Source organism: Heptranchias perlo, chromosome 25 (genome assembly GCF_035084215.1).
Source record: "Heptranchias perlo isolate sHepPer1 chromosome 25, sHepPer1.hap1, whole genome shotgun sequence".
NCBI classification, from domain to species: domain Eukaryota; kingdom Metazoa; phylum Chordata; class Chondrichthyes; order Hexanchiformes; family Hexanchidae; genus Heptranchias; species Heptranchias perlo.
Window position 1 is genome coordinate 37,153,244 of NC_090349.1, and position 25,440 is coordinate 37,178,683.

Genomic DNA, 25,440 nt, shown 5'->3' on the forward strand with positions numbered 1-25,440 from the left:
TTGCCTGGATGAGTGCAGCTCTAAAAACATTCAAGAAGCTCAACACCATCCAGGACAAAGCAACCCGCTTGATTGGCACCCCATCCACCACCCTGAACATTCACTCCCTTCACCACCGGCGCACTGTGGCTGCAGTGTGTACCATCCACAAGATGCACTGCAGCAACTCGCCAAGGCTTCTTCGACAGCACCTTCCAAACCCGTGACCTCTACCACCTAGAAGGCCAAGAGCAGCAGGTACATGGGAACAACACCACCTGCACGTTCCCCTCCAAGTCACACACCATCCCGACTTGGAAATATATCGCTGTTCCTTCATCGTTGCTGGGTCAAAATCCTGGAACTCCCTTCCTAATAGCACTGTGGGAGAACTGTCACCACACGGACTGCAGCGGTTCAAGAAGGCGGCTCACTACCACCTTCTCAAGGATAATTAGGGATGGGCAATAAATTCTGGCCTTGGTAGCGATGCCCACATCCCATGAACGAATTTTTTTTTTAAATCGCTGAAGTGAATGACAGTTCAGTGCATACATTTTTGGTTTAGGTGAACTATTTAGCCTATTTAAATAAATCATAATGTTACCACCTGCAGGACAACTGAGCCATAAACACCACTGGAAGCCCATTTGAAATAGTAGCATTGTGACTCAATAACTCCAGCAAGACCATTCATTAACAGTATACTTCAGTGAGCCAGTTCAGTCAGTTTTACCCACTCAAAAGCTGTTTCAGGTAAGGCAGTATGTCAGGACAGCCAGTAGAACATTATTATAACAGAGTTAGTAGGAAAATTGCTCAATAAGCTTGGCCATTAGATGGCCTGTTCAATTAAGTGGGATTCTCTGTACATACATACCATGTCATCATTCACAATGAGAATGTCTACGTGGTGCCCCCTCTAATGAAAATGCCTACGTGGTAAGCTTTCAGTAGAATAGTGAAGCTTTTGGTAAAATAGTGAAATACTATCATAAGTAACAGGGCAGTTAGTTAAGAAAGGGTTAATTAGAAGCCTGTTTGCTCATACAATTAACAAAGAAGCCTGTTTTGTGTTCATCAAGGATTAACCTTGATAAGGTATGGGAGTCCTAGGTGAGAATCTTCACATGAATAGTGACTTTATGCTGGACAGAGCTGAGAAACATACCCAGCTAAGATAAGATGCTATATTGAAACATCGGAATACGCATGTACTTGTATCACCCGTGAGTGGTCGGTCATCCTGTCATTTAGCATGGTATGCCTAGGCTTCGCTTATGATTGGTTTTAACCCGTTGTTAATCATGTCCTTCCCTTCTCTGAACTCTTGCATGTAATTTGGCTTTGTTCTGGGTATTGATCAAACTCTGTGAAGAGTTTAAATCGATATTGCAGAATAAGTCCGCTGCAGCTAAATAAAATAATGTTGAACTTTAAAGGTGTATTCGACTCAGTGTTTGCTGAACCAGACTGAGGGAAAAAAATCCAGTTCATCAACAATGGCACTTACATTTTTGTGTGGAATGACGTGTGGAATGTACTGCAATAGTAACTGGGCTCTCTTCTTCCCTTTATCCAAATCCTGGAATATCAAGCTGGGTTTCAGGTCCCTTAATGAAAAAAAGGAATAGTGGATTATGGAATGGTCAAAAACTCTGAAACCTGGAGGCATTACCACTTTAACTCTCCATGTACAAAATCAGTTGCTAACATGGTCAGGAAACTCCGGAAGGGAATGTGCATTGGAATGTCAGCAATTCAAACCAGTAAAATGGTTCATGACAAAGAAACAGTGTTCTCATCATTTGTATAAATTGAGAGAAAAAACAACCTAACCATCTTGGGAGGAAAACACGTGGCTAAAAACATTAGCGTGTCAAAGAATTGCACTAAATAGAAAATCAAAGCTTCAGTCTTCAGGGACTTTTTTCATTTCAACCAACATTCCCATTATGTTTATAAAACATCAGTAAATGTTGAACATTCTTTAAAAAAAACTTGAGTTTTATATTGTTCCTCATTACGTTAAAACGCCTCAAAGCGCTTCAAACCATTAAATATTTTTTTTGCAGGTGGTAATTGGCTGGGAATGTTGGTTGGGACACTGTTTCCATTAGGAAATATATATGACGTTCTGATTATTTTTCAAAGCACAAGAGTTGCTCTGCAACAGTTCCTTTACCATGAAATCAGGTGCTCTCCAATTACCAACAACCCTTCCATTCAGGAATACCTGGGACTTATTGTCATCAGATCATAATTTATAAATATTAAAACTAATTGCAATCTATAAAGAAATATTTTTTCATAATACAAATAGAATGTGCAATAGCAGGGAAGGAAATTCTACAATTCTGAGACTTTTTTTGTTTGAAAGGAGGCCAAGAGCTGCAGATAGCACCAATTTCAGTGCAAACCATTGGCCCCACCAGTAAATCAAAAGGCCGTGATACCAGTTTCTGCCCCTAGAGGGAAAACTATTCCATGAATTCTTGTAATACATAGAGGGAATCAAAACATTTTAACTCCAAGGCCTTAGACCTATTAATTTTTTTTTAAAACTTTCATTCCTAGGCAGAATGAAGCCACGTATTGGGGAACTTATTCTCGGAAATCATGGGCTAGTACAACTACGTGGAACACGCTACCACAAGAAGTAGTTGAGGTAAATAGCATAGATACATTTAAGGGGAAGTTAGATAAGCATGAGGGAGAAAGGAATAGAAGGAGATACTGATAGGGTTAGATGAAGTCGAGAGGGAGGAGGCTCATGTGGAGCATAAATGCCGGCATTGACCAATTGGGCTGATTGGCTCATTTCTGTGCTGTAGTTTCGACGTAATCGCTTAGACACATAGATTAACCACTAATGTAGGCCACTCTCCTGTCTTTTCCAAATGGATTCCAATCTCAGTTCAAATGCTCCACAGTCTTCCCCAAGGATAATTTTATTCTTTCCAATTTTTCATTTTCTATGTGGTTGCTAATCATTGCCTGATTTTTTTTGTACAGTTTCACCATATGAGCACACCTATACCATTTCAATTCCTTTCTCTTACAATATCTTACCAGTCAACAGTTGTTCTGTGTCTATTTTATCAATGAGCTTTCAGTACTAGTCCAATTCTTAATATTTTCCAAAAACATTTACTGTCAAATCTAGCCATCATTTTTTAAATGAGTAGTCTGGGAGCAAGCAGTGTGCAGGATAGGAAAGACCGTACAGTCCAATTGTTACTTGCATAATTTTTTGGAGGAAAGGTGCAGAGAAAGGCATTGCTCTCCCGCCTACTGTGTTACGAGTCCATTCTTCACTTACTTGCGCAGCCAGTGATCCTCGGGAGCAAAGCGTCGCCGGCAGTCTCGCTCATACAGAGTCATCAGCCACCCGTGAACAGAATGGAACAGCTCCAGTTGTTCTCCTTTTGCATTTTCTAGAGACACAGAAACAAACATTTTAATCTGGATTGCTCACCATTTTTAAACTTTCCACCTTTGTTTCCCCTTTCCAATACAAGCCTGGTTTAGTCAGGGGACAAGAAAGAGGCCACCTTTGTGTCAAATCCACTGCATAAAAACTAACTGGTCTGAATTTACCTATTTAGATTAACGGAAACATCCGCATTTTGAAGATCATTGTCTCTAAGAGTTTGACAAATTAGGGCTCAATTAGGGTAATTCCTCAGAATGCTCATTCTGCAATTTGCTCACATTAAAGTTTATTTTTTGCCCTTTGGGATGGGCCAGAATGGAACAACAATGTCATTTTTAAAAGGGAAACAAAAATCTTGTGTGAATCAGTTCTGTCGAATTTTCAAGTAGCCTGATGCGTCCCTGAATGTACAGTTTTGCCAATTATCAGCTCTGTGCAACTTCTGCCATTTGACTCAATGAACAAAAATAGGCAAAGTTGTCTACTAGTAACTAATTTTCACACAACAAAAACTTTTAATTAAAATAAAGAACACCTTTCAACTAATTATCTTTAAACATTGAAGCCTCAACAATGCCTTACACTATAGAAAAATCCATATGATTCCTGAGGACGAGAATACAACTGTAATGGGTTGTTCAGATGTGTTGAAACGGATTTCCCATGGTACTAAGTGGAGCGGACTACCCTTGCATGGGCATGATTATCTTTAAGGATCAAGTAATGCCAACTGTATAAGCAGCTGGTATTATATACTTGTGTGCACTGAGATCTGAATCCAAATTAATTTCACAGAGAACACCCAACATAAGGCTAAGACAACATCATTATCTTAGTCTGAACTGGATTCAATGCCAGGTTTCAGAAGTGAAAGGATTACTTTCTTATATATTTCAGTAGCAAGTCCAAAATAATAATAGGATATCCTTATCACTTTATAGTGGTTAAATCTGAATCCAGGCTCTAGTGTTTCCACAAACCTAGCTAGTTAGTCGCCACGAGAGACCAGTTACAATTTCTGATACGACATGAGTAAACTCACCCTGAATGCCATCCCAGATCATTTTAAATACAAAATTATTCAGGAATGAGGAGATGGTGACCAGCTCTTCCAGTTTAAATGAGACTTGCTCCTCATATACCTCAATATCATCCAAGATCCTGTAATAATAATGTTAGCGATTAACTTCACATAGGAGACAAAGAACTGAGGGTGAGGTAGGTGTTACAGGGAAGGAGGAAAGAGGGAAAGAATTATTTATAGCTACATTAAACAACCACCTAGTGAATGATGAAACTCAACCAGCAGAGCTGGGGTGTGTTAAGGAGCATCGCCAAATTAACAAATTATATTTTAAGTTCCCATTAAGGGTCAGTGGCGTGACATCCTATAAACGCACACAAAATTTGAACTGAACTATTCCCAAAGAGATGGCTGTGCCACCTGTCAACAAAACACTGCTACATGAACAATGATCATTCCCAATGAAGTGGAACAAAGATTAAGATGTTGTGGGCATTGCTATTGGCTACCTAGTGAGGTTTTGAGTCCTCAACAGTACTGAGGGAGTGCTGCATCGTCGGAGGTGTCATCTTTCGGATGAGATGTTAAGTCGAGGTCCCATCTACCCTCTCAGGTGGATGTAAAAAATCCCATGGCTCTAATTGAAGTACAGCAGGGGAGTGCGCAGCGAGTTGTTATGATCTGGAATGCACGGCCTCAAAGGGTGGTGGAAGCAGATTCAATAATAACTTTCAAAAGGGAATTGGATAAATACTTGAAGGGGAAAATTTACAGAGCAATAGGGAAAGACCGGAGTGGGACTAATTGGATAGCTCTTTCAAAGAGCCGGCACAGGCACGATAGGCCAAATGGCCTTCTTCTGTGCTGTATCATTCTATGATTCTCTCAGTGTCCTGGTCAATATTTTTCCTTCAACCAACAGCATTAAGACAGATTATCTGGTCATTATCTCATTGCTGTTTGTGGGACTGTGCTATGCGTAAATTGGCTGCTGCGTTTCCTTGCACTACATTTCAAAAGGTCCTTAAATGGCTAAAAAGCACTTTGAGATGTCCTAAGGTCGTGAAAGGCGCTATATAAATGCAAGTTCTTTCTCAATAGCTTTAGCTTCCAGGCCAAGAAATTTTCCAATAGAATCACATTCCTCTCAATGGAACTTTAATTAGCAGTACAGCTAATTACACTACTGTACCACTGTGCACAATTATGGCAATGGACTCACTGTATTAATGTGTACGCCTGCAAATGCCATGGAAGCAAAATGCACTACTGCATCAAAAGATAACCCAGCATAACATACCGAAAAACGAATCACAAGTTTTTTTTTTAAAAGAACGCAGGAAGGAGTAGAGAAATGGTATTAGATAGTTGTGACATGGAGCTAGTACTGGTACAGGCACTAGGAGGGTAGGGTCCCTGCTTTGATTGACTCTACACCGGCAAGAATACTGACATTTTTTTAAAAACAGCAATGAAAATTCTCCTGAGTATTTGGAGCAGAAAGTCCTCACCGTCAACTTTGTTCCCCTTTACATGAAGCTTATTCCCACCCCCCGCCCCAAACCTGGACATTTTGCTCAAGAGTGCAGGTCTATGCTACTGAAAGGACTTAATCAAACTTCACACAACTTACGTGATAAGGTGCCGTGAGCAGTCACAAAACAACATCAGCATTGCAAGAAGCCGCTTGGATTCCTCGGTGTCATTGTTTAGGCACTCAAGGAATAGCTTCAAGCCTCCTTGGGGTCCTAGCTCACAAATGAATGCCCACAACTTGGGCAACAAGTCATCTAAATAGGTTAACCCTGAAACACAGAAACACAATCACTCAAAACACAAACAGCACTCCTCCCGGATACAAGTTGGGCTGAGAATGTTCACTCAACTCTCATCATCAGGGCCCCTTTTAAATATCACTTATGATGCATTAACCTTAATGTATTTTCCCCTCCCCATTTATGAGGCTGATATGTTTTATTTATCAGTGCCATTAACCACTAACACTATCTGACTATTTTTAATAAAAAGTGTATGTACTTTTTTCAAACATTCATTTTCCAGACTTTCCTAATGGTTCAGTGAGTGGATACAATGCCTGGTGCGACCTTTAATAGTGGAAGGCTAAGTTGATAAAGCTGTTACTGGATCCTAGGTTTTATAGATAAAGCACTAATCTAAAGGATTGTTGCCAACCCATCCCCAGCTTCTGATGGCTCGGTGCGTATCCGCACAGACTGAAAAAGCAGAGATAATTCTGAACCTACGTGAATCATTGGTTAGTCTGCAGTTAGAATATTATGTCCAGTTTTGGATGCCCTTCTTTAGGAAGGATGCTACAGTCATGGTGGGGTACAGAAGCGATTTACTAAGATGACACCAGAGATTGGAGGCTTTAGTTATAATGAAACTCGAGAAAGATGGACCAGGGAACGGTTAAGATATCTGGTAGAGGTGTTAAAAGCTTTGAGGTGTTTTGATAAGGTAAGTAGGCAAAAAACTATTTCTACTAATTGGTGAGTTGGCAACTCGAGGGCATAAATTCAAGATGATTACCAAAAGAATGAAGGGAACGATTAGGAGAAAATCTTTTACACAGAGGGTTACTGGGACTTCAATTGCCCTATTTGAAACAGTAGTGGAAGCAGAATCCATCATAGCTTTAAAAAGGGAAGTGGATAAATATTTGAAAAAGAAAAAAAATTAAAAGGGCATGGGGAAAATTACAGGGGTAAACCTTCCAGTTTTCCACAGCTCAGCGCTCCCTCGCAGAAAGCTGGCTAGGTGAAATCCCTTCTTTCTGTTTACTTCATTGTGACTTTATTCTGCTTCTTCAGGATACTTTCTTTTGGAAAAATGTCTTATCTGTGCCCCAAAAACAAATGTGTATTTTACAGGGACCTACACTATAAAAACACAAGACTGACCAGTAAGAATCTGGAGCCGAATCTGGGTGAGTGTAGTCAGTGCTGTCTGATATAGCACACAGATACTGCAGACCTTCTGCACCTCAGGAGAGTCCACGCGCTTCCCGCCAACTGGCTTCAGAATGTTCCGCATGGACGCCGACTTCTGAAATGCTCGCTTGAAGAGATCTACAACAAAAATGAAACCATTTTATAGAAAGTTCCTTTAATGCTCATGTAGGTGATGGATGTTGGATCTGGGAAATGCAGCACTTTCTCAATTCAGACAACCACTGTCAGCAGCAAGCATTCCCAGGTAAAGTGAAGTGCAGTTTTGTGCTACAGACTTGTGCCTACAAGGGACAAACTGCTCCAATCTCATTTCAGCTGGGAACTTCACTGCTGCATGAAAGGGGAGACTTTTATTCCAGTCTGGGTAGTTTCCAACCCAGACCCCAGAGATGAAAGGAGTATGTTGTAACCTCCTACACGGCATAGCTGTCTTAATTTCTATTCTAAGCCCTATTTATCAGTTATTTTTCCCACCTTTTCCCAGTTTTTTTCTTCCCCTCTCCTTACCGCACTAACTCGTGATGAGGCACAGTGCCGTAGGTGCCTGCAGCTCCATAGAACCTCAACTATATAACGATTCTTCAAGTGTGTGCCTAGATGGTGAGGAGACAAAAAAAGCCCAGGCCTTACTCAATGTCCACACAGACACACTTCCCAGCAAAAGTCATTGGAGAGCGATCAGCAGCGGGAACCCTGGCTGGTTGCACCCTCCCACCCCATAGCCCAGGGGTGCTGAGGCCACATGTAGTGTCCCAACTGAAATCAGCCGAAAGGCCAAACTGGTTTGCATGGCTTGATGTCACACTAGGCAATGCAGATATGCACTGAGCCATCAGGAGAATGAAGCTGGGGACGGGGCTTGGCTACAATCCTTTAGATTAGTGCTTTTCATTGAGGATGAATACTAAAACAGATGCTTACTTTTGACATGAATGTTGTTTGAAGGGCTGGAGTATTGTGTATGTGCCATGTCTTGATTCTCGGCCAGTTTCTTGCTCAGCACATCATGGAACAACATTCGAATGACACGGACGCTCCACAAGTACTGCAGCTGCCTGGTGACTAGAGGCATCGCTTCATTCAATCTGAGAAGAGGCACAATGAAGGAATCAATGGAGCAGGTTCTCCAGAATGGAGCTTGTTTAATGTTGCATACAGTAAAACTGTTAAATATTGGTTGCATTTTGTTGCCTTGAATTTCAACATGTACCTTACTTATTTGTGGTTTTATTTATATTGTCAGGTGACAACCGGACCTTAAAAAGCTGTGCTTAGAGGTGAAGAATGCCAACATTGAAGGACTGAATATTTCTTGAAGTTTTGCATTTAAAACCAGCACCAAGAACTTGTACATCAGGAATAGTACCAATGGGGAACAGACTTTCTCCAGCAAATGACATTTAACCTGTGTTTGAATTTCAGAATTCAGCTGGTTTTACTGTATCTATACAACATGCCTTTAGCCTAACTTCAGAAGAGCATCTCCTACTGCACCAGTGGGAGATTTTCCATTTTACCACACTAACTCTGCGCGAAAGTGTCGATTTGTGCCAATTTGTGGATAATTTTATGCTCCAGTGTTTCCCACATCAACTATTCTTGTAGTATCACTGTTTCAGATGGTGAAATTTAATGCCGAATTATGTTAATCCCACAAGGATCTGTATTGAGGCTACCCCGAATGCATTTCATTTAGGAATCTTACAACCAGCAAAGAAAGGAAACTTCCATCCATCAACTCTAGGCTGGATTCACATCCAAGCCCTAGAGGTAAAGGGACAATGTCCTAATCCACTGAACCACTAAATTCTCAGTGAAAAGTGATTTAAAATTTCATGACGGTCATAATTACTACAACTCAATGACCTATTGGTAAGGCTGGGCAAGCTTTCTTTTAAATTTTGGATCTTTGGTGAAATGTTGACATTAAGGTAATGTGCATCAGTGCTTGGGATGGAATATTGTTCCACTATTTTACATCCAGTGTCAGCATCAAGCCCTCCCAGGTCAAGTAAAGCACAGAAAAGATGCAGTGTAAAATTGGCTCCACTCTGCCCCAAAAGTGTACCTAAATGACATCAGTACACAACTACCCCCATGGAGAGAGGCCGAGATTGACAGAGATCAAGGTCAATGAGCAAAGACAGACAAACTAAAGAAAACAAATGTAACACATTAGCTTGACAGACAATATCAGATTAACTCAACAGTACAGGTATCCACTGTTGGCACATACCCATAATCAACAGTCTGCGAGAACCAGCCAAGTACTGGGTGCCAGTGCGTCAGGTTGGACTTCTTCTGAGATACATATTTCTGGCAATACGACAGCATGGCAGTCAGCACACTGACAAAGTGATTCGTCTCCTCCTCCAACACTTTCTCAGACAGGTAGGCCAGATAAATTAGATTCCCTGTGTCAGGTGGGCAGATTTCATTTTGAAAAAAATCGCAATGTTAAAAACTAACAGCCACTGTTGTCAACATTCAGAGAATATTCTGTTCTGTGGTCCCAAAAAGATGAGCTTTATTCACCACCCCATCCAATTTTCTCCTCACTTTTCCCGAATGCACTGACTTGTACTGGGCTATGGTTCGATAAGCAACGGCAGCTTTGTGATACTTTGCCAAATTATCCTTCATGTGTGAGCCTAATCAGTGAGCATCAGGAGGCTATTCAAGAATGGAAGACATCATACACAAGTTTAAACCAACATGCACTTTTCCAGCAAAAGTCACTGATGGTGGTGAGTACTGGGAATTTTCTTTCTCCCTCCATAACTTAGAACTAAGATCGATTGTGGCATCCTATCTTTACCAAGACTAAGATCTGAAACCTTTGATTGGATTCCTGCCTTGTAATCACTCCCAATTATCCATTATCCTTTACATTACTCAGTCAGTGAGTCCTAGTATTCTCTGCTTCAGAACAGAGAAAACTGGGGCCCACTCAATGACTGAATAGAGGATAACAGGGCACCAGGCATGCAGAGTTTTTACGGTAACAGTGGAACAAATCACTACTTTAAACATTCGCAAAATAAAAGCAACATTGTAAGCATAACCTCGAATAAGTAGATATCCCAGGAACACTCACCCAGCAAACAAAGTGTATGGCTTCCCTCCAAGCACACACAGATATCACCACATTGCTCCTCTCGACTTAAAAACAGGATGAATTTCCGCAGCAGCTCGTGGGAATGGACCATAGCTATGCACTGAATAGAAAGAGACATTTCATTCAGATCTGGTGAAAAGCTGTGAGGGTATCTAGTGGAAGGGAGGATGTGGCACAACAATGTTTGTTTTGGTGGGAAACAGAGTCGCACTGCAACACATTCAGCTCAGAGTTTCCCTCAGAAACCGCTGTGACTAAAACTAAAAAGTGATCCCACTGAACTTTCCAGCAAGATGTAATGCAAAGGACTACTTGTCCATCATAAGGTGAAATGCAAAGGAACTGGGAAGATGAGCAGTAAAGAAAGCATATGCCAGGGGCAAATGCTCCCAAAGTGGATGAAAACTACCTACAATCAACGATATTTCTCCTTGTAAACCAAACAAGTGGCCACAGTTTTTGAAGCCAAACTTCCATTCATTGTAACAGAGGCGGAAAAAAAGTTTTAAAAAAATGTTATTGGGGGCAAAAGGTTTACAAAATATATTCTTGACAAATCTTTCAGTATTTTAATACCCAAAACAATTCAAAAATACTAAAATATTTTATAGACACTTCTGTTGAAGTACTGAAAATCTTTTCTACAATTCTTCTCCTCTTAAATGAATAGAAGCCTGTTCCCTGAACCTGGTGATAATAATGATGTGTCTGTTTGCTTTGTAGAGATACCATAGGCATGATTTTAGCATGGTGGCGGGAAGTCAGCGGGTGGGTGGATTTGCACATGGGGCACCTGGAAGCAAAGTGAGCGCATTTAACAATTATCTTTGCTTCCGGGTTTCACATCTCTAAGCTGCGCAGCGGCCCTATTGCACACCCGAATGGCACCATTTAAAGCCTACTATTTGAAGGGCCAGTCCAATAATGCATTTTGAAGAAGGACAAATGGAGTCCAGGAGAGCAAAGGCAGCGCCTAGATTTAGTGATGCCTCCCTAGATGTACTACCGGCTGCAGAGAGAGCTGGAGGGAGTTAATTTATCCCAGTGATGGGAGGAAGAAGCCCGGTCCTGTCACCAAGAAGGCATGGCTGGAGGTGGCAGAAGAGCTGAGCAGCAGGAGCACGGTTTCCAGATCTTGGGTTCATTGCAGGAAGCAACCAGGTCAGGAAAAATGAGTACATTTGCTGATTCTCCCACGTCCTGTGAAATGCACCCCCCTCTCACTCTTTGTCGGCAAGCCTACTCCATCACATCACTCCTCACATCCACTTAAGTTTCAGCATCAACTAACCTTCACTTTCTATGCACTCCCTCACGTCCCCATTTGTGCACCCACCACTACCACTCACCTCAATCCTGATGCAATATGATGCATCTGTCTGATAGTCAGCCTCTGATGCATCTAATTCATTGTCAGCCTCACCCAAAGCAATGCATTCATCGGGTGAAGACATCACCTTCAGGCACTCACAGGTCTGTTCGTTCTCCCCTTGTAGGAGAAGAGAGCGCAAAATACAAGGGAGAGGGCGAGGGCAAGAACCTGAGGTGGACCACCACAAATAGTCCAGTTGACAGATGCAGAGGAGGAGGCATGCCTATCCGTCGGAGATAGAGAGACTGGCATCCTGCAGATGGGCTGGACAGAACTCTAACATCTTTCACACACGTGATGAATTGATTTTATCAATGACGTAACTGTGCCAGACCTCAGTGTGGTCACTGGATAGATTGTCACTTTGGCAATGAATCATTAATATTGGTTTCTGTTGTCTTTCAGGGCCTTCATGCCTTCAACAACAATCAGCCGAAATGGAAGGCGGCGATTCCTCAGAGCTCATTCCTTCTGAGGGTGCACCTCCACAGGACATACAGCTATGCACCAGCGGAGATACTGGCACTTTGGTGGGTCCTGTTAGCCAGATAGTTGGGCTGTCACCTGGTGATTCACCACTCAAGTGAGCACGAGCAGTCACTGGTGGCAGGGGCAGCTTTGGAGAGACCGTGTTGGGAGCGCACTCCTCTCCAAACTCTGTTCAGTTGGACACAGGGGCCGTCGTTGAGAAGGAGAACAGTAGAGATACAGCTGCACTTTTGCGAGGTACTGGAAAATGTTCCAAGCACACTCTCCACAATAGTGGAGAGGATGGAGGAGTCCAACTCCATCGCTAGTGGATTGGTGGCGCAGGTAAGTGCAGGAATGTCTGCGACGGAGAGAGTGGCAGCCTTCATCGAGCTTCAAGCACGGCTCTCTAATGAATCTACACAGACCATGCCAACGTCTGCCAACAGGAAGACAGATACTTTAGCCGTGGCCTTAGAGCACGGCACATCTGCTCACCAGCCTGCTGGCTAGCAAAGTGGTAGGAGTAATGTTGCACTGGCTCGGGAAAGGGATGATGGCAAAAGGGGACATGGAAATGGGGACTCCACTCAAAGCACTCCCACGTCTCACCCGTTGCACGCCCCACCCACCCCTCCTCAACCAGTACCTGCAATGCTGCCTCCTCTCCCAATGGCTGAGTCTGCCACTGCACAGTTGCAGGTGGAGCAGTCTCTGGCGGGGCCCTCAAGGGCTCCAAACCCAGAGGTTGTAGGCTGAAAGCATCTCCGCAGTCAGGGCAAGGATCTGAGCAACCTGCCAATACCTATGCCGAAGCCACAGGGGCTGCATCACGTACAAGAGTTAGAAAGAGAAAGGCTAAGCAATTGTAATTCACCATGGGTATGCACAAGTGTGTTTGACGAAATGTCATGTTGTTAATTTATATTTTCTTTTTGGTTATGTCACATTAAATTTAATAATCACCACCACCACATCTTGGCCTTTATTGAGTCCCTTTTGTGAATTCGCCCTTTCATGTGCTTCATCATAAATGCCAAAACATTATGTCACCCATTGGGCGCGTGTGCGATGGTTGAATGCGTGGTTGAAGGACTGTTTTGTGCAAATGGAGGGGCGGGGGGTGTTGGCAGTGATTGTTCCAGGCGGCCTGAGTATTTCAAAGTGTTCAATTTGCAGATCTCATTATGAGAACCTATTAGAGATGAGGGAATCCCTGGCATCACGGGCAGCAATGTGCACGGCTGCTCTGGCAATGGGGTCCCCATCTTCATTTTCCTCCTCCTCATCCTCTTGTTCAGTGTTGCTGGCAGATGAGGATACTTCATGAGCACAGTCGACCTCCTCCACCTGTAACCCTCTCTGCTGTGCTGTTATGCGGGACGCAGCACACGACATTATTCTGCACACCCTTGCAGGCGGGTACTGAAGGGCTCCCCCAGATCTATCCAGGCACGTGAAGCGCATGTTCAACATTCCTATGGCTTGTTCAATGACAGACCTGGGGGTGATGTGGCTCTGGTTGTACTGCTGCTCTGCCTCGTTGGGGGTTTCTCACAGGTGTCATTAGCCACGTCTGCAGGGGGTATCCCTTTCTCCAAGGAGCCAGCCCTTAAGTCTGTTTTCTGTGTGGAAGAGGTCCGGGATGTGGGACTAGCGCAAAATGAAGGAATCATGGCAGATGCCAGGGAATCTGGCACACACCTACAGAAACCTCTTCCGGTGTTGCAAACCAACTGCGTACTGATGAAGTGATATCCCTTTCGGTTGACGAACACTCCTGGCTCATGTGGAGGTCCTTGCATTGCTACGTGTGTGCAATCAATTGCGCCCTGCACCTGTGGCAAGCCAGCCAGAGAGTTGAAACCCACTGCCCTTTCAGTCTGGCTGATGTTGCCGTGGGGGAAGTTGACATAATCGGCTGCCCTGGCAAACAAGCCATCCATCATCAGTTGTATACACTTATGTGCAGACGACCGAGACACCCTAGAGATGTCACCGATGGCGTCCAGGAAGGATCCAGAAGCGAAGAAATTGAGGGCAGTGGTGACTTTAACTGCAGTGGGCAATCCGTTCCCACCAAGTCCAGCCTGGAGCAGCTCTTCATGAAGGAGCGTGCAGATGTCTGCAACCTCCTGCCGACTCAATCTTAGCCCGCGTAGGCACTGCTTATCAGAAGTGTCCAGGAAGCTCAGTCTCTGCCTATACACCCTTTCATGTGGGTAGTGTCTCCTGCCACCTCAGCCCCTCTACTGGCCCCCTCTCTGCTCTTTTCCAGGTCCTTGTGGTGCACCTATCTTATCTAACTGCAGATCCCCGAACTGCACAACATGCCTGCCACGGATGGTGATGTGACTCCTCCTCAGATGTACTGTGGAATAGATCCACTGCGCCCCCCATCCTGATCTTGTCAGTTTGAAGGGCTCCAAGATGCAGATAAATTTGTCTGATTACAAGAATGCTCAGTCTAACCACAAAGAACTTCCAGCCAAAGGTTTTGTCTGAGAGAACTGAGTGCTCAGCTGCAATAACTCAGCTTTTATTGAGATGTGTCAATCACTGGTTTAAAGGGCCAAATGAGCCTCGGCTGCAACTCATCTCCATTTCTAAGGCGTGATTCAGAAGCCACGGGAGACACACTCAGGAGAAGTTAAATTCGTTTCTGTTGCAGAATCCACAAAAAGTTATGTAGCTCAACTGTTTCAAGTATCTGAATTGGCCCTTTAAATATCAATCCGCCTGCTTTAAGTGGCGACGGGACTTCCGGGTGTCTGTTGCTCGTATGTGCATCCAAACACGCCTAGGTTAAACCCTGAAGTGGGCGCATTGGAGCCGGGATGCAGTCCCGTTCCAAAAACAAACTATTTTGACTGCCCACCGACCCTAACCCACCCATTCTTGAGGGTTAAAGTTACTCCCCACGTGTCTCTACAGAGAAGATTTCAACCTTCAAGTAGCAAAGTAGATTACTGACTTTAAAAAAAAACAAAACACCCACTAACAGGTGGTTTGGGAAATGCAGAGTGATGGGACAATAATGTGTTGAACAATGCAGCAATTCACCAAAAATAACAAATCTGAAATAAATCCAAAAAACGCTAGACACACAAAGCGGCTTCATCAGCATCTGGAAAGAGAAATCCGTCTCCATCAGATGCCAATCAACATGCTCTGCAATCCCAGTACTTTCTGTTTCAGATTTTTTGATATTAGCCCAGCAGTCTGGAGAGGATAGGGAAGGCAAAGGCAAGACACTTTTTTTTTTAAGTTGTTTCTGTGAAGGAGTGGATGGGGGAAATCGGGAGAAGAGGAACTATTTGTTAACCATCCTCAGCCTTTGTACACCTTAATGGCCAGTAAAATAATGAAATCGATGGCGGTTTGGTGACAGGTTCAGTCCTGTTCTTATACAGAAAAATACATTGGACGAAACTGAAGGTTGAAGGAAAATAGCAAGCCAATTTGGAGAGGAAGGAGAATTGGAAAAAAAGAGTGGAAAGGTACCTATACAAATAGATAATAAGTTGCGTGCAGAGTTTTCCTTGTGACACTTCTTTACCTCAGGTACTATAGTAGAGAGCTGTGTCATCAGCGCTGGGACTGACATGATGTGCAGCAGAAAGGAACGGAGCAGGTTGTCTGAGAAATGGGCAGCGATCACTGGGCTGGAGAAAAAGAATATAAACTATTAGTGCAACAAAAGAGCTAACAATTGTTACTTTTTTTTTTAAAAAAAGCATGCGAGTATGAATGGACTAAACCAACGATAGTGTGACTAATTGGAGATTTGTCTCATTTCGAAACATGAAAGGTTAGCGACCTGAAACGTTCACTCTGTTTCTCGCTCCACAGATGCTGCCTGACCTGCTGAGTGTTTCCAGCATTTTCTGATTTTATTTCAGACTTACAGCGACTGCAGTATTTTGCTTTTGTTTAATTGAGACGAACAACCAGTTAATCTGATATTGGTGGGTTTTTTTGAGGGAAGAATGTTACCCAGACAGCAGGAGAACTCTTCGCCAAATAGTGCGTTGGGATATTTTACATCTACCTAAATAGGCCGACAGTTTCTCAATTTAACATCTCAGCCAATGAGCAGCCCCTCTGACAATGTAGCACTCCCTCAGAACTGCACTGAAATGTCAGCTTAAATTATGTGCCCAAGTATTGGATCTAGAATTTTTGATCCAGAATTCATTCATTGAGGGATACAGACTTAATAGGTAGCAGCTCACCCTGCCCAGAAAGATGTAATTCTTTAAAAACTTGATTTCTGGGCTGCAAAAAGTGGGCAGTGTGAATGGTTTAGGATTGCTAACCCACCAGGATGTGTCAATCTGTTGTAGTAGGCATTTCAACCAGCACATCGGATGCTGGTGTTGACTGACACGCTCAGAGTCCACCAGACCAAGAAATAAATAATGCTGCCTTTTGCTGGCTTATGAATTTCCATTTTGCTGTCGTGCTATCTGGGCAGGAGTATACGAAGAATTCAATAAGTTCGTCTTTCTCACATAAAAGTGTTTCATAAAGGCTGGAAATTGTTTAAAATTTTGCAAACTCCTAAATTTTTCTGGACTTTTACTGCTTAGAAAGAAACACGAGTTTAAATGAGGCATTATAACCTAGTGCAATCTGCTGTGTTTGCTCTTGCTTCTGTTTAATTTTACTTCTTAATCAACCTGATTTGTAGTTTGCAGTTTGAGGTATGTGGTCTGTCAGTGTTATTTATTCATCAAGCAGAAAGATCAGCAGTTAGGTGATAGTCTGCATTATTCCCACAGTGCAGGCTCATTCTTTATCCTGTGGCCCTCTATTCCGGAATATTTCATGTACAAGGCCACATTCTGTTCCCAGAAAGCGTGGCCTTGTATCTGGAAGGATATCTGTCTGTTAGCCATGAGAAAAAGTAGCTGGAGGGCACCCAAATTGTAATAATTACTTTGAGACCAATAGCTAGGATACAAGAACCCACGGCTCTTAAACAGGAGATTCCACTTCAACTCCAAGACACATCCAGCCTCTGCATTTGGATTTGACCTAAAAGCACCACAATCCAGGCCAATGGATTGTAAAACTTGGCTCAGCTGGTAGGATTCTTGACTTGGAGTCAAAGGGTTGTGTGTTCAAGCCCCACTCGATCACATAATCTGCAGTATTTAGGAAGTGCTGTCTTTTAGATATTAAACCGTAGTCCAATCTGTACTGATGGCTAAGTTGAAGTATTCAAAGAACAGCAAGGAGTTCTCTGCGTCCTGGCCAACATTACTTCCTCAACCACCACCAAAACCAGATTAATCATCATTCATTTCAATACTGTTTTGGGATCTTGATGTGTGCAAAATAGCCGCAGTGTTCACCTGCATTGCAACAGTCATTCTATTTCAGAAGTGTTTAAATGTATGGGAAGCGCTTTGAAATATTTCTGAGATGTAATAAGGTGCATAAAATTATAGTTTCCTTTTCAATGTCTTGCTTAAAATCTATGTTCAGAAATGGTGCAGCAACTTGCACACCAGAGTGATAGGATGTGGGTCTACACCTGTGATTCTTTGCACAGTAATCTTTCAATGATTGCCTCTGTGAGCTGTTGCCAATTAATTGCAGGCGAGGCATTTCCCCATAAAAAATAACTAATTTTATTTTTATTTAAATAAAGCTCTTTTATTTGCTGTATGGAAAATTGGATAGCCCAGCTTTCTAAAAGTATTCCCTTGCCTTCTTTTGCTGGAGAACAAGAAAAGGAAAGGAAACAACAATGAATGCTGATTCATTCTGCAGCTGGGCAGGCCATGAATGGCGATCCAGAGGTACACCGAGCAGCAGGTTTGCCTAGGGTCACAGGTGAAGGGTAGGTGGGCTGCAAAAAGCCACGAGCTGCGCTATAAGTACCAATGACAAAAGGAAGAATATGTGCCAAACTTAGTGTCTATAAGGCAGGTAGGTAAAGTGTTTTTTTGCATTGTTCATGTGGCCCCTCAAGATAGGTTGTGATTCTTCATCTATAAAGTTTATTTCTGTTACTATAGAAAACTTAACTGGCATCTTGAGGGAAAGTTTATGGCAGGATGCACCAGAAGGTATGAAGTTTTCACAGTGAGTTCTCTTACCGTAATGCAAGGGTAAAAATGCCTGTTAAAGTGCCTTTGGACAGAGATGGTTTGGATCTTGCCAGTCCATTTGTTAACAATATCTGGAGATAGAGAAACTTATTTTACATTAGCAACAAAAAAGTTAATGATGTAAACAAAGATTCTGTACAGTAAGTCTTGTCACACACAGTGAAATCAGCCTTAAGAACTATTCGTACTTGTAGAGACACTTCAGTCCAAGCTGCTGTATTATGATAAACTGCCCAATTTTAGCTGGTTGAACTCCAGCAGCATGCTTTGGGGTACTTGTTGGTCGTTAAGCATTGTCTCTTAACAATCAGAACCTATAGTGACTCACATTACAGAAGTGGGGTGTACCCCTATGGGGACAATGTGCATGCCTTGTAAGGCAAATGCAAACTCCATCTGTGTAGATTTCTCAGTATACTTTGGAGACTCTCTAACCTGATGGGGTTTTTGCTCATGTCAAACATCCAGCCAACAATAAAAAAAACCTCTGACCCAAGCCAAAAGTTCACTGAAAGTAACCATAACAATAGACAGCACAATGGCTTTTCAACGCTAGATTCACTGAATTTAAGCTGCATTTTTGGACAAACCTGTAGCACAGTGTAATATCCCTTTTGATTGAGATGTCCCATGATGTTGGCACAGATATGGTTCATGGCGGGTCTCAGGGCTTCTCCTGTCATCAACAAAAATCAATGGGGATGACAACATGAGATCAACAAGTTCACTGAATATTCTAAATCTCTCCATACTGCTCTAAAAGTATTACATTTTAAAATTTTCAACAAATTTTCAGACATTAAAAATGATTTCCTTTTGCAGAAATTCTGTCCACATAAATTATATTTATATATGTCAAATTCATCAACTGTTAAGTTAGTAAATGTACTGCACAGGCTCAACTCTCTATTTGTGCTGAATTAGCTGAAGTGGTGGTCAGAGCTCTACAATGGCTCCTAGTGCTCTTGGAGGGTGGGGAGGGTGGGAGGGTTGGGAGGGTGGGGAGGCGGTGCCTGAAGGTGAAAAATCGGCCAGGGTTCTCACTTCTGATCACTCTCAAGAGGCCCCTGCTGGAAATGCGTGTGTGGGCATCAGGTGAGGCTAGGATTCGACTCAGCTTTGAAGCCTTCTGACACTCACTGTCTAGGCCATAAGGCACCAGGGTATGGGTGACGCCTTTAGAACTATACTCCAGCGTGAGTCAGTGGCTTCAGGAGAGGAAGGAAGAAAATTGGAGGGAAGAAGAAAAATAAATTACATCAAAAAATGTTTGTGTGCGAGCAAGGTAATATTTTGCATTCAAATAATAGTTATATTGATTCCTATTATGTTAAACAAAAACAGAAGATGTGATACTGATCTACTCTATACTCTGCTTTCATGATGGTGGAATCTTAATTTGCGATTCCCACACAGCAAGTTCTTGATTTCACTTGTGCTGATAGGGGGGAGTGCCTAGTGGAGAACAGGCAATTCCTCAGAGAGGAGAGAGGAAGGGAAAAAAAAAAGATAAGAACAGTGGATCATTGGGCTGTTGAGTTACATCAGGGCATTGGCACATACACAGAACAGCGAGGTCCAAGAAAAAGAGGAAGGGGAGAAATACAGAACTTATAGAAAGAAAAATTTAGGTGGGAACTAATTACCTGTACCTCAAATATTCAAAGTAAAGTCTACAGCAGATGAAAAATGTCTATTTATTAGCGACTTAATGCAGAAAGAATAGACACTAGACGTTGTTTTGCCACTGACCTTTCCCCCTCAGTATTTTCCAGGTTGAGGTGTCTGTGAATGTGACCAGCATGGTGAGATACAAGGTGATGAACTTACAGTCCTGCAGAATATCAGGCTGCAAAAAAAAAATACAAATATTTCCATCTGTTAAATAAATCCTTAAGTAATAAGTTGTTACTTCTTACCTTAAGTAAGCAACAGGACTTCGAGCCACCCCATACTCTACTGAATTCCAGAGTGCAGCTCCTTTACTGCCTTCATTAAAAAATGAGCTCTAATTTTAACTTAGTTGACAAAAATAGTCATTTTAGCCAACAACTTTTCCTCATATTTTAGTTGTAAAACTACACTGCATTACAAAAGCAATCCATCACACGTCACTGGCTTAACTGGAATATTTTCCTGACGGTAGGTCATTACGAATACACTAAACAAGCTCAGTGAGAACATTAAAGTGATTAAAAATGACAGGAGCAGCTGGCTCAGTGATAGTGGTGGCGGCCCGGTGAGACCTCTGTGAAAAGGAAAAAGCGGGAAAATCACCCTCACTAAATACTCTGGGTCTACTGTGCATTACAGTCTTCCCAATCAAATTACATAGAATCTACAGCACAGAATTGGGCCATTCGGCTCAACTGGTCTGTGCCGGTGTTTATGCTCCACATGAGCCTCCTCCCAACCTACAGATTACACTTGGGCAGTAGTCTTTATTTTTGAACGAGCAATTTAGCACTTTGCACTGCTGCCACCTCCTCTCCATACACAGCTGGAACTTTGAACGTGAAGGATTCAATTTACCTTCAGTTGTTTTAGAAACTGACTGCAGAGCCAGAGTAGGTCTTTGACTTGTTTGATCCATAGCAGGGTGAGATCTTTGGAGAGTGCTAATGACACATACCAGACCTGTAAATAAATAAATAACCAAGAAATTTAAAAATATATTTGAAATAGCAACAATCTGGTCAGTAATCCTGTCCCATAAAAAAGGCAGGAACACGATTGTAGGGGTACAAAATTATTTTATATCTTTTACATTACTGTTCTGCAGGCACTGAGTAATTCACTAGTCCCTGATGCTGCTAAATTTGCACTGAGTGAAAATAAAAACAATCATAAAAATGCATAAATTATCTGCAATGTCCAGGCCCTGCACAACATTCCTGTCAATGGGATTTCAGGTAAGTGCAAAGGTGATTGTGTGAAATTTTCATATGTGGTACAGTAACAGATTTTGTCCTTCCCAAATTGCATTCTGCCTGGAGAGAGTATGAAACGCCAGGGTGAAGTAGTGGTGAGTTACAGGTCTGTCACTGGTAGAGGTAATTAATTAAAACATTGCACAGTAAATGTTTTACACAGCATTACAGTATATTGGCTTAAGTTTATTTCTTTTCCTATAGTTTACTGATACCAATATGGTAAATAAACTGAGACAAGACTGATGACCAAGGCCATTGGTTCTTAGTTTTCATGGACAAGTGGGCGATAACACGGAATGAAATCCTCAAAACACACTAGAACTCCGTGAAATCAGGAATTGAATGTGACCTTCCTGGTCTGTATGGCTGAATTCCACACTGGGCAGAATATTAATCAACGAAGCCGTCAGGGGTGCATAGAAATGAGCAACATTTAACAGACTTGAAATCCAATACTATTGCATACAGACCTTGGACTCATTCTCTACTTCCATGCTATTAAGGATACAGCGGCACAGCTTCTCAAGTCTCTGGAAAAAAAATAACAACTTATTACTCGGACAACCTATGCAGACCTAGGATATGGAGGGGAGGGTAGGATATGCATGTGACATTGGGGCTTGATAGCCAAATGGAGTTCCCAATTTCCACAAATTGATAAATGATTGATCCCCTATGCAGTCACTAGAAAGCTGGACTCTGGAATGCCGAGACCACAGTTGTGCATGCTTGGCGAAATCAAACCAATCTCAACTCCCCAGTCGCAAATGGCACAAGGTGTCAAATGGCAGCTCGTTTTTTGCTCACTGGTGGGTGTAACGGAAGCCATTCTCTCAGACTTAACAATGGCAAGTTACATTTGTGACATTGGCAGCTGTGGGATGCAGTCACCAGCTTATCCTCTTAACTTGATGATGGTGCAGGATAGCTTGGCCAGGTCCAAGAGGGGAACAATGGGCTCAAATTTGCAGATTATCATTTTGTACAGCACCAACATGCTGACCTAAAGAAACTCTATACCTCTTAAAGTTCCGTATATGTAATATTATGATACATAAGTTCCTACTTTTGCGCTCATCAAAATGAAGGAAGTTGATACTGGGGATTGGAAATTTTCAGAAACTTGGGCTCAGTAGCAAGGATCGTCTCATCAGTTGTAACATAATTAGATGTAGGGCAAACCTCTTTCTTCGCTGCCCCAATAATCTGCCTCAGCTTCAACCTCAAAACTGCACCCCTTTCAGCACCAGTGTGACATTTTCCCATTTCCCACACCAGCCTCCCTTGACCTTGGAGTGAAATTGCCAATCCGTCTGAGCTGGATTTAAACCTAGGTCCCAGGGTCCTTTGGTTCACTTTTAACAGTCATTAGGATAATTTTAATGAAACAATATTTTAAAAAATGGACAGTAAAGAATACATGAAATCTGAGCCCCAGAATAAATTACAGCCTTATTACTGAATCCCAGTCAACTATAATTTTCTAAAAAACAGCAAGTGCTCAAAGGATCACAAACTAGTGAATTTGCCCTCCCCACTCACGGTTACAGAACTAACCCCAGCCTGCACGCATACCTCTTTATCTTCTTTCATGTGAAATACAAAGAGCAGCTTCCTTGTGATTTTAAATATAGCGAGTGCGCTTCTTTTTGAAGAATTGATTTCACTGATGGCGAAATAATCATCAATTTCCATCCTGTATAGACAACAGCATCTAATTAACCAATGTTGATGACATTTTCACAAATAAATAAAAAGTGCCTCTCAAAAAAGGTGACACACAGGATTTTTGCTTTAAGAAGCAAACGCCAGCAAGGTTTAAAAGAGGAGAAATGAGGTAAATCAAGAAGCATCTAAATTCAAGACAGTGATTAAAAGAATAAAGGATAGGGGGAAAGGGAAAGAGATTAAAAGAGATTGGCAATCAGTTTAAGACACTGAAACATCCTTGCTGGACTAAACAACAACTATGAAAGATGGCAGTAACACTACTCCAAGTGATCCTTAAAGACCTACCACTCAGGATACCCAGATAAGGAGTCAGTCACGCCCGCAAAATCCCTTTTAAAAGCCATACTGTTTTTCTGTCCATTTCCGTTGATAATTGTCACATTTTCTTTTTAGCTTAAGCAGCACATGGACAACACCAAGGGCCAAGTTAGACCCTTGTTTCTACCAGACATCCACACATGCACTTTCCAGCAGGGATTATTGGATAGGAGAGTGGGAACACTGCCCAATTCTCTCTGTCCCTAGTTTCCGCTGGGGACAATTATAGTCATCCTAATTGAGGTCTGCTAATTCAGGGATCAGACACGAGATCTTCTGGTCTGTACAGATAGCGCTACACTGGGCAGTGCCTTTACCTATTAAGCTGTTAGAGCTGTCACAAATAGGTTATTTTTACAGATTATAATTGTAATTTGAATGTGTATTGCATTTAATGATTTGAAAAAAAATTAGTTTTCTGATTTTAAAAATATTCATCACAAGTGTAACTGATTATTTCCAATTGTGAGGAAATTGATAGACAAAATCTTGAATCCAAGGCACAGCAGCCATCTTGATAGAAAAAGCAGTTGTTGAGTGGCTAACAAATTATAATCTCCTGTGTCTTGCATACTTTTTTCACTTATTGAGTAGATTGTTTTTGTTTCATTTTCATTTCCTGCTTTCTGGTAAGGGTTAACTGTATCCCTTGGAGGGGGAGCTAGGGCTGAGAGAGGTTTGTTGCCGGCTCTATTTTTGGGGCTGTTGATAATTATCTGTAGATTTTATACATTATCCATTGTTTCCTTTCTAAAACCTCTGACTCTGTTCAGGCATTCACTATTTTAGCTGCAATGGATCAGCTTTCCCGGTATACTTGGGGCAGTTGTTTTTTTCCTGTGGGGAAGGCCGGAGCCCCACAGTGCAGTTTGAAAAGAGATGATGAAGTAATGGGGTGATACCAAGCTAAGGTTTAAAAGCCTGAAAACTCCACACGGAATGGAAGACTAAGGCTTTAGAACAGTCTCCACAGATATGGGAGCAATGTTCCAAGTCTTGGATGTTGTTTGGCTTTATAGAGTTAGGGGTGATTCATTTCGGTAGGAAAAATGAGGAGAGGCAATATAAACTAGAGGGCACAACTCTAAAAGGGGTACAGGAACAGGAAAAGAGAGATCTGGGGGTTTATGTGCACAAATCATTGAAGGTGGCAGGGCAGGTTGAGAAAGTGGTTAAAAAAGCATACGGAATCCTGGGCTTTATAAATAGAGGCATAGAGTGCAAAAGTATGGGAGTCATGATGAACCTTTATGGTGGTCCGACCACAATTGGAGTATTGTGTCCAGTTCTGGGCACTGCACTTTAGGAAAGATGTGAAGGCCTTAGAGAGGGTGCAGAAGAGATTTACTAGAATGATTCCAAGGATGAGGGACTTTAGTTACGTGGATAGACGAGAAGCTGGAGTTGTTCTCCTTGGAACAGAGAAGGTTGCGAGGAGATTTGACAGAGGTATTCAAAATCACAAGGGGTCTAGACAGAGTAGAGAGAAACTGTTCCCATTGGCGGAAGGGTCAAGAACCAGAGGACACAGATTTAAGGTGATTGGCAAAAGAACCAAAGGTGACATGAGGAAAAACTTTTTTTTACACAGCTAGTGGTTAGGATCTGGAATGCACTGCCTGAGGGGGTGGTGGAGGCAGATTCAATCATGGCCTTCAAAAGGGAACTGGATAAGTACTTGAAAGGAAAAAAATTTCAGGGCTACGGGGATAGGGCGGGGGGGTGGGACGGGACTAGCTTGATTGCTCTTACGTAGAGCCAGCGCGGTCTTGATGGGCCGAATGGTCTCCTTCCGTGCTGTGGAAGTCATTGTAAATAAAAATTATTTTTTAAAATAAAAAGCCAAAGAAATAATTAAAAAGAGACAGAAGGGGAAAAGAAAAAAAATTTTCTTAATGACTATTAAAATGAGTAATAAGAGACTCCACATTTTTTTAATTTAATTTTTAGTTGATTGGCAGTCA

At 42.2% G+C, this 25,440-nt stretch overlaps 1 protein-coding gene across 6 annotated transcripts in view; it reads right to left on the reverse strand.

The window, feature by feature from the left end:
* Nucleotides 1-25,440, reverse strand: part of ube3b (ubiquitin protein ligase E3B) — a 45,318-nt gene that overhangs the window by 16,039 nt on the left and 3,839 nt on the right. For all 6 annotated transcript variants that reach the window (XM_068006048.1, XM_068006045.1, XM_068006044.1 and 3 more), the window contains exons 4-18: nucleotides 23,003-23,123; nucleotides 21,898-21,957; nucleotides 21,027-21,131; nucleotides 20,247-20,343; nucleotides 19,085-19,170; nucleotides 18,483-18,565; nucleotides 15,932-16,037; nucleotides 10,512-10,632; nucleotides 9,651-9,828; nucleotides 8,336-8,499; nucleotides 7,364-7,531; nucleotides 6,073-6,244; nucleotides 4,458-4,576; nucleotides 3,302-3,416; nucleotides 1,493-1,592 (exon numbers count right to left, since the gene is read on the reverse strand). In XM_068006048.1, the coding sequence (XP_067862149.1) occupies nucleotides 1,493-1,592; nucleotides 3,302-3,416; nucleotides 4,458-4,576; nucleotides 6,073-6,244; nucleotides 7,364-7,531; nucleotides 8,336-8,499; nucleotides 9,651-9,828; nucleotides 10,512-10,632; nucleotides 15,932-16,037; nucleotides 18,483-18,565; nucleotides 19,085-19,170; nucleotides 20,247-20,343; nucleotides 21,027-21,131; nucleotides 21,898-21,957; nucleotides 23,003-23,123 (1,795 nt within the window). The remainder of the gene's footprint in view (nucleotides 1-1,492; nucleotides 1,593-3,301; nucleotides 3,417-4,457; nucleotides 4,577-6,072; nucleotides 6,245-7,363; nucleotides 7,532-8,335; nucleotides 8,500-9,650; nucleotides 9,829-10,511; nucleotides 10,633-15,931; nucleotides 16,038-18,482; nucleotides 18,566-19,084; nucleotides 19,171-20,246; nucleotides 20,344-21,026; nucleotides 21,132-21,897; nucleotides 21,958-23,002; nucleotides 23,124-25,440) is intronic.